The 13,584-nt window shown below is 55.5% G+C and overlaps 1 protein-coding gene across 1 annotated transcript; it reads right to left on the bottom strand.

Annotated features, from left to right (window-relative positions):
- Positions 1-7,038: 7,038 nt before the first annotated feature.
- Positions 7,039-9,450, bottom strand: GALR3 (galanin receptor 3). Its single transcript, XM_525589.7, has 2 exons — positions 8,838-9,450; positions 7,039-7,884 (listed from the first exon to the last, which is right to left on the bottom strand). Exons 1-2 carry the CDS (start codon positions 9,362-9,364, stop codon positions 7,137-7,139), a joined length of 1,275 nt encoding a protein of 424 aa, XP_525589.3. The 5' UTR covers positions 9,365-9,450; the 3' UTR covers positions 7,039-7,136.
- Between the last annotated feature and the right edge of the window lie 4,134 nt (positions 9,451-13,584).

Here is a 13,584-nt window from a genome sequence, read left to right as displayed (position 1 = left end):
GCTTTCTCATGGGTCCTGCTTGCCAGGTCTGTCCTCTCTCACCCTGGCCTGATCACCTGGGGAAGAATTGAGGCAAGGTTTCTCAACCTCAGGCCCAAGGGGTTCAATTAGCGAGCCCTTAGGGAGGTGTGAGCCCCCGAAACAGTGCAAGATTTTGTGTGGAGAGTACACACATGCGTTTCTGGGAAACGGGTCCACAGCTCTCATTCTCATTCTCAGCAGGCTCCACACTCAAAAAAGGTTAGAACCCTTGCTACAGAGCTGTGGGAGCAGATAGGTGAGGGCCTGCCAAGGGCACTTCTGAGCCCACTGTCCCCTAGGCAGGCTGCTTGGTATTTGCAGAGCTGAGAGCTGGGGCATGCTGGGACTGTGAAATCACCCTGAGATGACCCACAGTCCTTAGCTGGGAAGCAAGGCCTGTGTCTCCTGCAGCATCCTCCATTCCTGGAGCCATGGATCCAGGAGAACTGGCCATTGCGGAGGTGGAGTGTCTATTGTTGACTCCCTCCCTGGCCATGTAGACAGTGAACCAAAGGCTTGACTGAAGGTGGCTTATAGGTCAGTCATCAAACACTTGCCAGACAGCCATGTAGACAGCCAATCTGCCTCACCCCATTTCCAGCCAGGATATTTCCTGTAACCCCAATTGTGTCTGAAGAGCCAGCCAGATGAAGTCGGCCTCAGACACTGGAGTGAGTCACAAAACACCCAAGTGGTCCCTGAGCTGGCTGGACTGGGCAGGATAGAGAGCTCAGTGGTCCCTGAGCTGGCCATGGGCCAGGGCAGGAAAGAGAGCTCAGCTGAGGTTGTACTCACAGGGGTGAGTTTTGCTGCTTGCTGGCTGCTCTGCGAATTACTGAAGAGTCGGGGAGGTGCAGAGGAAGGCTTAGAAGATGGCAGGAAGAAGAAACATTTGTTGATTTCACCTTGCGGGTTAAGATCCTTTGCCTTATACTTCGTGTTTCTTTCATGTTAGAAATACTGGGCTAGGCGCAGTGGCTCACACGTGTAATCCTAACACTTTGGGAGGCCAAGGCAGGTGGATCACCTGAGGTCAGGAGTTCAAGACCAGCCTGGCCAACACGACGAAACCCCATCTCTACCAAAAATACAAAAATTAGCTAGACATGGTGGCGCCCACCTGTAATCCCAGCTACTTGGGAGGCTGAGGCCGGAGAATCACTTGAACCCAGGAGGTGGAGGTTGCAGTGAGCCAAGATTCAGCCACTTCACCCCAGCCCGGGCAAAAGAGTGAGACTCCATCTCAAAAAATAAAAATAAATATTGACTTATTGACTTAGTGCTTGCTATGTGCTAGGCAGTGTTCTAGGTGGGAAGACAGCAGGGAATGAAAGGACAAGCTCCCTGCCCTTGCCTACCTGCAAGCAGTGGGAAGCGCTTGGAGAGAAATACAGATCCTCACAACCATCCTGTAAAATATGTGGCCTTGGCCAGGCGCGGTGGCTCACACCTGTAATCCCAGCGCTTTGGGAGGCCGAGGCAGGTGCATCACTTGAGTCCAGGAGTTTGAGACCAGCCTGGCCAACATGGTGAAACCCCGTCTCTACTAAAAATACAAAAATTAGCCGGCTGTGACGGCAGGCGCATGTAATCCCAGCTACTTGGGCAGCTGAGGCAGGAGAATCGCTTAAGCCCAGGAGGCGGAGGTTGCAGTGAGCCGAGATTGGGCCACTATACTCCAGCCTGGGCAACAGCCAGACTCTATCTCAAAAAAAAAAAAAAAAAAAGCTATGTGGCCTTGTTGCTGCCTTTTCTAGGTGGGAAACAGACAGGGTCACCCAGCCAAGCAGCTGGGGCTGAAACCTGGATCTACCCCCAAAGTTCATGCTGTTTCTACCATTCCCGAAATTTAGAACTTTCTCCCAACCAGTTTCCTAAAACAGAGGGCAGCATTTGTTGAGCTCCTACTATGTGCTAGTAGGGAATTTATTCAAGCCCTTTGATTTAGTGTTTGGAATAAAGTGTTAGGTAGCCCATGTTATTTATTGCTCTCCTCTATCTTAGAGATGCAGGAAATTGAGGCTGAGAGAGAGAAAGTAACTTGCCTGAGACCACGCAGCTGGTAAGTGGAGCCCAGCCGAGGTCTAGCATCCTCTCTGCCAGGTTTCCAAAGTGCAATGTCCCCAGTGCTCCCAGGACACAGTTGGTAGAAACCAATGGGCCTTACCAAGTGAATGCCTTGGTCTCTGATCAGCAGGGCATTCCCAGGGACAGGGAACGTCTTGAGCACCAAGATATGCACCTAGTCACCCGAGGAAAGAGAAAGGACTACACAGGGGGATGGGGCTGAGCTGGGTGTGGAGTGGTCCTTGAGGGTCTTGGTGAGTGGGTAGGGGGAGCAGCATGAGCCAGGCCTCAGGGAAGGAGGACAACCAGGAGATGGCCTGGAAAAAGTACTGGATCCGGGAGGGTTCTAACCTGGCCAGAGAGGGAGGTGGGACAGGCTAGGAAGTCTCAAGTTCTGAAGATTGGCCTTGGCAGGCAGAAACCAGGTAAAGTGGGCAGTTACCTGCACCCTGGGGCCAGCTGCATCCTTAGCCCTGAGCAGGCACGAAGGTTTCTGGCTCTGGGTGTGACCTCAGTCTGGGGAAAAGCCCCTACCCCCACCAGGACCACCCGCTCCCCAGACTACTTCAGATGCTGAGCCCAAGCTGGGGCAGGAAGCTAGACTGAAACCTAAGGTAATCCCGACAAAGTCCCTGGTTCCCTCCAACTGTGGGGCCAAAGGGGAATGACGGCCAAACCCCCATGCTGACTCTCAAATTTGGGCCCTCAGTGCCGACAGGAAGATTAGATCAGCACACTTTCCACATGGGGAAACGGGCTCAGAGAAGTGCAAGAGCCCTGCCTGATGCCCCAGACCAGGGCTCCAGGCCCAGAGTGTTTCCTTGTCCCTGTGCTCAGAGGGCAGCAGCTGGCTTTGGAAGCCCAGGAGGATGGCCCGCATCCACAGATGCACTTGGCAGTGAAGCGCGCCCAGAGGGACAGAGGCAGTTGAGTCGCGCCTCCTCCACTGGGTTGTGAGGGCCTGAGAAAGCCCATGAGACACTGCATTGAAGCTGGTGCCAGACTGTGAGCAACTGAGGAGGCTTCCCTCTGGAAGGATCCGCGGTGCCTGGAATGAAACCTGGCTCAGACAGAGCTCAGTTGAGCAGATCACTGAGGCGTGGAGAGGTCAGGGTTGCCAAGCGCAGTAGTCTGGATTCAAAGTCAACAGCATGGCTCCAGAGTCTCTGCCTTAGCCCCTGCATCAACCGCCTCTCAGAGTTGCCCTTGCAGGCTCATCAGATGCCTAGGCCAGTGCCCTCCCCTACAACACAGTCGGCCAGGGCCAGGGAAGCTTGGGGAGCCCCAGAGCACCCCCCGATATTCCAGCCTAATCCTGGCACCCCTACCCCTCACCACCCTTTCTGCTTCAACCTCGCCTCCTACACAGAGCCTGGGCCACTTAACTTGACACCAAACAGATGCCTTAATAAATCAGAGTCTGATCTTCTTGAGCCAGAAGCAATATTACCCCCTGCTCAGCCTCTCCCTCTGGCCTCATGCCATCTTGTATTCAGCCAGTGGCTCACAAATGAACCTATGTCAGGGCTGAAGAACTGGTGTTCATGAATAGGAAACCTCAGGGTCATTAATTGGTGTTTATTTCCCCAGATGCACACCTCGAAGTTGACAGATGATGCTGTTCCTGCCAGCCTCAGGCAGAGGAGATAGGTTAACTTGCCTGCTCTCTGCAGGGCTGAGTTACAGCCTTGCCACTGTGGCTGCCTAGGGTGGGGTGAGGGGGATGAGGAGGTCACCTTTGCACATTTCAAATTCCTCCCTCCCCCTCAACCAATTCCTTCCTGCCTCATCTCCCATAGCTTCCATTAAAGACCACGGAACCAAAATCAGACAAACCTGAGTTAAACCCCAGTTCTGTTTCTGGCTAGCTCTGTGATCTTGGACAAGCTACTTAATCTTCGAGCCTCAGTTTCTCCATCTTCAATCTCTAAAGCTGATGAGGCGTAAGTTCCAGACACAGGCCTGAAACGTGGCACGTACTCAGAGTACACCGCTATTCTGCGGGCACCCCCACCATGACCACCAAAACTGTCCCCCTCAGTTATCCCCACTGCCACCCCCAAATAGCCCAAGCCAGAAGTCTGGGGTGTCATCTGGGACACGTCTCTCCTCCTTACCCTCCAACAGTCACCAAGTCCTAGCAATTGTACCTCCTAAGTGGCTGACCCATCTGTCCATGTCTCCCCACCACTTCCAATGCCTCTATGTCTTTCTCTCTGGATTTTCACACGAGCCTCCTGACTGACCTCTCTGCTCCCGTCAGCACACTCTGTACTTCCTCCCTAGGAAAGCCTGCCGGGGCAGCCAGAAAGAGCTCCCTAAAGAGTAAATCTTTTTTTTCTTTTTTGAGACAGAGTCTTGCTCTGTCACCCAGGCTGGAGTGCAGTGGCGTGATCTTGGCTCACTGCAACCTCTACTGCCTGGGTTCAAGCGATTCTCCTGCCTCAGCCTCCCGAGTAGCTGGGATTACAGGTGTGTACCACCAAGCCCGACCACTTTTTTTTTGTATTTTTAGTAGAGATGGAGGTTTCAGCATCTTGGCCAAGCTGATCTTGAACTCCTGACCTCGTATCCACCCGTCTCAGCCTCCCAAAGTGCTAGGATTACAGGCGTGAGCTACTGCGCCAGGCCCCCTAAAGAGTAATTTTTTTTTTTTTTTGAGACGGAGTCTCGCTCTGTCCCCCAGGCTGGAGTGCAGTGGCGTGATCTCGGCTCATTGGAAGCTCTGTCTCCCGGGTTCACGCCATTTTCCTGTCTCAGCCTCCCGAGTAGCTGGGACTACAGGCGCGCCTGCCACCACGCCCAGCTAATTTTTTGTATTTTTAGTAGATATGGTGTTTCACTGTGTTAGCCAGGATGGTCTCGATCTCCTGACCTCGTGATCCGGCCAGGCCTCTTCTTAAGAGGTTTGCACAAACAGGAAGGTAAGAAGGTTGTAGAATCCAAACCTCCTTCCAACTAAGAAAAGTGCCTTTCCAGGTCCCCAGGGCTGCCTCAGGCTCAGCCCTACACTTGACAGAGGGCTCAGATCAGGAGGGTTCTCTCAGGCCCTGGGGAGCAGTGGCCAGGACTCAATTCAGCCTCCACTCCGACCCTCTTGCCTGCCTTGGGCTCTACTGGACACACAATTCTCTCCTGAGTTATTATTATTACGACCATCTGCTCTTCCAAGTGTTTCATTAGCCCCCTGAAGCAAACCTCGGAGCCTCGGGAACCAAGCCCAAGCCTGCAGGCAGGCCATCCATCTTCCTGCCAAGTCCACAGCAAAAATATCTTCCCAGTCCTAGGCCAGGCCTCGTTGGCTTTCCTCAACAGAGCTCACGGAGCAGACTCTTTACCGGTCTCCTCACTTCCAAGAAGGGCCCAGGAGAACCCACCTGATCTGAGTCCTCTGCCAAGTCTAGGCCTCCATTCCAGCTTGTACACAGCAGCCCTGGGAGCTTTCTGAACTGCACATCTGATAGGCCCCCTCCTCTCCTGAAAACCTTCAGTGGCATCACCATCTGCCTGAAGGATGAAGCTCCTGCCCTCCAGGCCTCCCCTGCCCCAATCTCTCCCTGCCTCAGCTGCAGGAGCCACTTACTGCCCTGCATGTCCCCTGCCTTGCACAGGCTGTTGCTCTACCTGGCATGCCCCTCCCCACCTTTGTCCAAGAAAATACATGTCAAGTGTTACCTCTGGGCCGGGCGCGGTGGCTCACGCCTGTAATCCCAGCACTTTGGGAGGGCAATGCCGGCAGATCGCTTGAGGTCAGGAGTTCAAGACCAGCCTGGCCAACACGGTGAAACCCCATCTCTACCAAAAAATAAAAATAAAAAAAAATACAAAAATTAGCCAGGTGTGGTGGCATACGCCTATAGTCGCAGCTAGTCGGGAGGCTGAGGCAGGAGAATCGCTTGAACCTGGGAGGCGGAGGTTGTATTGAGCCAAGATTGTGCCACTGCACTGCAGCCTGGATAACAATCTCTCTCTCTCTCTCAAAAATAATAATAATAATAATAATAATAGAAAAAAAAAAGAAAAAGTTACACAGCCATGGGTTTGTATCCAACCTCTGCCAAACACCAGCGGTGTGGCAAATCACTAAATCTCTATGATCCTTGATTTCTACATCTGTAAAATGGGGCTAAACGGCCGGGCACAGTGGTTCACGCCTGTTATCCCAGCACTTTGGGAGGCCGAGGCGGACAGATCACCTGCGGTCAGGAGTTCAAGACCAGCCTGTCCAAAATGGTGAAACCCCGTCTCTATTAAAAAAAAAAATTAGTCGGATGTGGTGGTGGGCGCCTGTAATCCCAGCTACTCTGGAGGCTGAGGCAGGAGAATTGCTTGAACCCGGGGGACGGAGGTTGCAGTGAGCCGAGATGGCGCCACTGTAGTCCAGCCTGGGCGACAAAACTCTGTCTCTAAAAGACAAAAAAAAAAAAAAAAAAAAAGGAAAGGTTAATCATATCTATTTGCAAAGCTGTTTTGACAAAGAATGTAGCATGAGGCATATGGTACCTGCTTAATAAATGTTTTTAGAGACAAGGTCTTGCTTTGCTGTCTAGGCTGGAATGCAGTAGCGTGATCATAGCTCACTGCAGCCTTGAACTGCTGCCTCAAGCGATCCTCCCGCCTCGACCTCCCAAAACGCTGAGATTACAGGCATGAGCCAAGCACCTGGTCCCACTTAAATATTAGCCATTTATTAGCTGTTGATGTTAAATTACCTAGGACTGAGCTTGGAACCAAGAAGGAGACAGTTAAGAGGTGGTGGAGGAAGCAGGGCCTAGGTGTCACCCAGTTGGAAGGATGGGCAGAGGGACTGCCAGGCTGGCTCTGGGCAGGCTCTGGGGGCTGCCCTGCTGGGGGCGGGCTGTGCTGTCCATATTCACACCCAGGGGTGTCCACTGGGCTGGTGCTCCGCTGTGGAGCGGGGACAAGTCGCTCCACTCAATGCCCCTCAGAGAGCTCGTGGCATTGCCCCATCCCTGGCCCGGTGGCGTCCCGCCTTCGGAGAACGGGAGTGAGACAGACGGACACAGGCGGAGTCCAGGTGGCAGGGTTTATTCCGGTCCTCGGGCAGCCTCTCCGCCGTGGACGGGTCCCTCCCTGGGCTCCGGGCCCCGGCCGCCACCAGCCAGCAGCCCCCCGCTAGGCCGGGCGTCTCCGGGGCAGCCGGGTGGGCCCGAGGACGCGGGGCGGACGCGACGCAAGGCGCGGTGGGCGCGGTGGCGGCGTCGGCGGCCGCACGGCCAGAGGCGGCGGAAGCGCGCGCGGAAGTGGCGCGAGGCGAGCGCGTAGACGAGCGGGTTGAGGCAGGAGTTGGCGTAGGCCAGGCAGTGCGAGGCCAGGCGGCAGGCGTAGGTGGCCGGGCTGAAGGCGAAGCGGCCGTACCAGAAGCACAGGATGAGCGCGTGGTGCGGACCCCAGCAGAGCGCGTAGAGCGCGGCCACCGCCAGCATGGCGCGCCCCGCGCGGCCCGTCGCCCTCCGCCGCGCCTCGGCCGCCGCCGCGCCCGCGGGACCCACGGCGGCCCACAGGAAGCGCAGCGTGCGCCCGTAGGCCAGGCTCACCACGGCCACGGGCAGCAGGTAGCCGGCAGCGAAGGTGGCCACGTCCAGGGCGCGGCGGCGCGCGTCCTCCCAGGCGGGCACGCAGAGCTCCAGCGCGCCGTAGCGCACGGTGCCGTAGTAGCTGAGGTAGGGCGCCGAGAAGAGCGCCGCCAGCAGCCACACCAGCCCCACTGCGGCCCGGGCGTTGCGCGGCGTGCGCAGGGCGCGCGAGCGCAGCGGGTGCCGCACGGCCAGGTACCTGCGGAGGGCGCCTGGTCAGCGGGGCGGGCAGGTGCCCTCCCGCAGGGGCCCGCGCCACGTCCCGCGCCGGGGCCCTGCGGCCCAGTGCGCCTCCTGTGAACCGTGGGGGACGTGGCGGGGATTAAGGGTGTGAACGCGCAAGGTGCTTAGGCCCTTGCACCTAGCAAGGGCCCGATCCCGGTGACTTGTTATTTCTAGGATTATTTTATGGATGCGTCAGATGAGGTCCAGAGAGAAGTGACTTGCCCAGGGTCATCAGCTGGAGTGAGCCTGGATTTGACCCCAAGTTTCAAGCTGTGGAAGCAGATGTGTGCACAGCTTGGCCAGGTGTGGGCAGTTAGAAAATAGCTGGGCTGGCCGCGGTGGCTCACGCCTGTAATCCCAGCACTTGGGAGGCCGAGGCGGGCGGATCACCTGAGGTCAGGGGTTCGAGACCAGCCTGTCCAACATGGCAAAACCCCGTTTCTACTAAAAATACAAAAAATTAGCCAGGTGTGGTGGCCTGTAATCCCAGCTACTCGGGAGGCTGTGGAAGGAGAATCGCTGGAACCCAGGAGGCAGAGGTTGCAGTGAGCCAAGATCCAAAAAAAAAAAAAAACAAAACAAAACAAAAAAAACTGATGAACGCATTCGTGAGCTTCTTTTGCGATTCATTTCGCGCTTACAGAGCACTTACTATGTGCCAGACCCTGTGCTGCCACTTGAGACTCAGAGGCGTCCTCTGGAAGTTCACAGTGGAAGAGGGGAAGGGCAGGACAGTCCCCTCAAGCACGCCCTGCAGGTGCCCAGAGGCTGCTTGCGAGGGGTCAGGGAGCTTTTGTTTCCTCCCACCCACCTCCCTTTCTGGTCCCCCACTCTCTCCTTCCTAAGGCCAGTGAGGATCTGTTCAGGACTCCTCCCCCAACCCCCGCCCCCACAGCCCTGCCCAGCCAGGCCCCAGGCACAGCGCACCTGTCCACGGAGACAGCAGCCAGCGTGAAGCTGCTGGCGTACATGGTGAGGTAGATGAGCAGGTGCACGGCCTTGCAGACGAGGGCCCCGAAGAGCCAGGCATCCAGCGTGTAGATGGTGGCCTGGAAGGGCACGCAGCACAGGATGAAGCAGAGGTCAGCCACCGCCAGGTTGAGGATGAACAGGTCCGTGGTGCTGCCGGGCTCCTGCCAGGCACTCGGGCCAGGCTGCAGGAGCACTGCCAGCACCAGCCCATTGCCCACTGTGCCCAGCAGGAAGATTAGGGCAAAGACCACAGGCACTGCCACGGCCCCCACACTCCCTGGGCTGTCCAGTGAAATGTTCTGGGCATCAGCCATCTCCCCATCAGACGGGCACCTGGGAAGAGAAGCTGGAGTCCTCAGGCAAGAGCCCCCAGTTCTGGTTGCTTGACCCCGGGATCTAACTCCCCCGACCTGGGTCTGGCCAGGTGTTCTGGGCTGGAAGCTCGTGGGAGATGGAGGAGGGGAGAGCAGAGCCAAAGTCATCGCTGAGTGTCACTGTGTGAGCAAGCTCGTGGTGTTCAAGGGGTGAGAGTTCCTCAGTTTCCTAAGGAACACCCCTGGAGTCCTGCCTGGAGGACTACCTAGGTATTTGAGGGACACTTTCAACCCACGAGGCTGGGGAAGGCACAAGCGAAGTAGGATGAAGATATGGCGATGGGGGGAGGGGCCAAACCCAGAAACTGGTATATTTTCCTTCTCAATGGGGATCTGAAGCTCAGGGGAGACCCTGGGACATGGGTTTAGGGCTTTCTCTGGCTACAAGCTGTAGCCTTAGCAAAACACGGGTAACATCCCTGAGTCATTGGAGGGTCCAGTATAGTGAGATCATCACAATGGCAAAACTGGGAAGACCGTGTAGGTCACTGCTCCCTCTCTGCACATAGGGAAATCGAGGCCCAGAGAGGGGACATGGGAGGATAATATCACACTCGAAATGGCAGCTCTGGGGCTGTTGCCACCCTGGTATCCTGCCTCTTAAGCTAGAGTGCTCATCTGAGAGCCTGTAACAGGTGGTGCCTCTGACAACCTGTGTGTGTGTGCACACCGCACCCATGCTCACCCCCATCCCACTCTACAGCCCATGTCTCCTACTACCTGTGGATCTCCTTGCAGGCTTGAGACCACTGGGGTGGTGGGACAAAGTAGGGGAAAGGGGGGTCAGGCAGGGAGTAGGGAAGAAAGGCAATGTCTGCCCCCACCCCAGCACCCAGCATGCAGTAGGTCCCCAAAGCCCAGGATGGGCAACACCCACCTCCGCCTTGGGCAGTGGGCTTGATCCTGGGTGGAATGGCCAGGCTGGGTGGGCCTCCTGATTCAGCGGCTGCCCCTCGGTGCCTCCCTGCAGGTACTGGTCTGCCTTCTACTTCTCCCCCTTTGCCTTTAAGGCCCCTCCTCTCCTCTGCCCCCTCTGCTGAGCCGGAGTTGGGCACTCCCTCTGGAGTAGCCACTGGCCACTTCCTCCTCAGTCCCTGATTTCCCCCAGGTGGCAGGCTCTTCTGCCTGGCTCTTCTCTGCCTCTCTGCGTTGCTGCTGCCTTTTCCTCTCTCTGCAGCCAGTAACCCATTGATCTCGCTCTCTGTGATTTGCTTTGTAGTTAACCCCTCTGTGCCCAGGGCCCAGCCAGTCTCTGGCACTCCCACCTCCTGTGGCCCAGCCTGATGTGACTCCATCCCCTATCCCTGCACCTTCTTGCTCCAATCCATGTTTAGAAAAGGTTCCTAGGCCGGGCATGGTGGCTCACGTCTGTAATCCCAGCACTTTGGGAGGCCGAGGCAGGCAGATCACTTGAGGCCAGGAATTCGAGACCAGCCTGGCCAATGTGGCGAAACCTTGTCTCTACTAAAAATACAAAAATTAACTGAGCGTGGTGGCGGGCGCCTGTAATCCCAGCTACTCTGGAGGCTGAGGCAGGAGAATCGCTTGAACCTGGGAGGTGGAGGTTGCAATGAGCCAAGATGACGCCACTGCACTCCAGCCTAGGTGATGGAGTGAGACATTGTCTCAAAAAAAAAAAAAAAAAAGAAGAGGCTGGGCGCGGTGGCTCATGCCTGTAATCCCAGCACTTTGGGAGGCCAAGACAGGTGGATCATGAGGTCAGGAGTTCAAGACCAGCCTGGCCAAGATGATGAAACCCCATGTCTACTAAAAATACAAAAATTAGCTGGGTGTGGTGGCGGGCACCTGTAATCCCAGCTGCTCGGGAGGCTGAGGCAGAGAATTGCTTGAAGCTAGGGGTTGGAGGTTGCAGTGAGCCAAGATCGTGCCACTGCACTCCAGCCTGGGCGACAGAGCGAGATTCCGTCTCAAAAAAAAAAAAAAAAGGATTCCTAGTCTTGACTGGGGTTTCCTGGAGTGGGAAACCAGGACTTGAGTCTCCTTTCGGCAGACTCCAGAGACTCCTCCCTCAGGCTCTGCAAATCCTGAGATCCTTCTCTGGAAGCTCTTTCCAGAGCCTTAGTCCAGCTGGAGCCCAGATGGTTTAGGTACCTGTCCAAAAAGTCTGGCTTTACCTGATAGCAACGGGGAACTACTAAGATTCTACAGCAGAGACATGACCCGCACATTTTCTTTCTTTCTTTCTTTTTTTTCCCCCACATTATCTTTTGTAAGAAGTTTGTTATGGGCCAGGCGCAGCGGCTCACACCTGTAATCCTAGCACTTTGGGAGGCCGAGGTGGGCGGATCATCTGAGGTCAAGAGTTCGAGACCAGACTGGCCAACATGGCAAAACCCTGCCTCTACTAAAAATACAAAAATTAGCTGGGCATGGTGGCTCACACCTGTAATCCCAGCTACTCAGGAGGCTGAGGCACGAGAATCGCTTGAACCTGGGAGGTGGTGGTTGCAGTGAGCCGAGATCGCTCGCACTCCAGACTGGGCAACAGAGCGACTCTGTCTCAAAAAAAAAGTCTATTATTGCCCGGGGTGAAAAGGATGGACAGAGGGGGAGAGATCTGATGAGTGACCTGTTAGGAGCCTCTCGTCTAGGCAAGAGCCAAAGAGGTGAATAGGTCTTGGTGAACGGCTGTGTGATTTGGTCATGGAGTTCTGTCCTGAACTGTGTGGAGGAGGGGCCACATGGCCAAATGCCTCCAGAGGGTTAGGGAGGCTAGCACCTGGGGAGCAAGGTACACTGGATTCAGCAATGAGGAGGCTGCTGGTAAACTGGACAGGTGTTTTGAGGGCAAAAGGCAGTCTGCAGTGAGTTAAGGAAGGGAGGGGAGAGGTGGAGGGGCTGAGTGTAGTGTTTTTAGAAGCTGGGGGTGGGGTTGGGGAGCATCAAGGGGAAGTGCGTAAGGGGAGAGAAAACAGTGTGAGGGGCGCTGGTGGAGCCAGGACTCGGTAGATGCTCAGAACTAGCTCCTTAAGGCCAGGCGTGGTGGCTCATGTCTGTAATCCTAGCACTTTGGGAGGCCAAGGCAGTTGGATCACTTGAGGTCAGGAGTTCAAGACCAGCCTGGCCAACATGGTGAAACCCATCTCTACTAAAAATTAGCCAGGTATGGTGGTGCACACCTGTAATCCCAGCTACTTGGGACGACTGAGGCAGGAGAATGGCTTGAGCCCGGGAGGCGGAGGTTGCAGTGAGCAGAGACTGTGCCACTGCACTCCAGCCTGGGCAACAGAGCAAGACTCAAAAAAAAAAAAGAAAGAAAAAAAAGAAAAGAAAAGAACCAGCTCCTCAAAGGCCCCGGGGTTTTCACGAGGGCTCAGAGGTGCCTCTATAGAGCCTGATGTCACCTTCTTTAGATGCAGAAAATCCTCAATTTTTGGAAGCAGAGTCTCACGGAATTGAAACTATTAGGAATCTAATCTAGACTTGCCAAACCTGAATTCAGAAGCTTCAGAATTGAATTAATATATATATATATATTTTTGAGACAGTCTCGCTCTGTTGCCCAGGCTGGAGTACAGTGGTGTGATCTCAGCTCACTGCAAGTGCAAGCTCCGCCTCCCAGGTTCACGCCATTCTCCCACCTCAGCCTCCCGAGTAGTTGGGACTACAGGCGCCCACCACGCCCGGCTAATGTTTTGTTTTTGTATTTTTAGTAGAGACGGGGTTTCACCGTTTTAGCCAGGATGGTCTCGATCTCCTGACCTCGTGATCCGCCCGCCTCGGCCTCCCAAAGTGCTGGGATTACAGGCGTGAGCCACCGCGCCCGGCCAGAATTGAATTAATTCTGAATTGAATTCAGAATTGAATTGCGCAACGGAATTGTAGACTCTTATGATCCCTGAATGGCGAGACTCAGCTTGGTGGGATTTTAGAACCTTTGACAGATCTACAACCACTGCGTGAAAGTAACGCACCCTTAGACTCCCAGAATCCTGGACGAATGTGCATGCCTGAACCCTGGAACGGGCTGGAAAGCATCTGAGATTCATGACTTTGCACTCCTGGCCCTTGGGAGGCCCCTGCCCACAAGGTCCTTCTTGGCCTAGGGCGATGAGCTCCCAGCAGCGGCAAGGCTAAGCTGATATGAGAGCGGAGGTGGAGGGAAGGAGGAAGGAACAGGCGGCCATAAAGAGCGCGGCCGTGAGCCTAGACCTTGGGTGCGCCCGGTGCCACCTCCATCCACCACTACTGCCGCTTCTGGTAGCCCGCGGCCCTGAACCCCGTGCGCGACGCAGAGAACAAGGACATTGCGCCCTTGGGGCGGTCCCCAGAGCCTCTGATTCTGCAGAACGCAGACTTGCAGCTGA

This window comes from Pan troglodytes, chromosome 23 (assembly GCF_028858775.2).
Source record: "Pan troglodytes isolate AG18354 chromosome 23, NHGRI_mPanTro3-v2.0_pri, whole genome shotgun sequence".
NCBI classification, from domain to species: Eukaryota; Metazoa; Chordata; class Mammalia; order Primates; family Hominidae; genus Pan; species Pan troglodytes.
The sequence above is the reverse complement of the archived record's forward strand: the minus strand, read 5'-3'. Positions and strand labels throughout refer to the sequence as shown.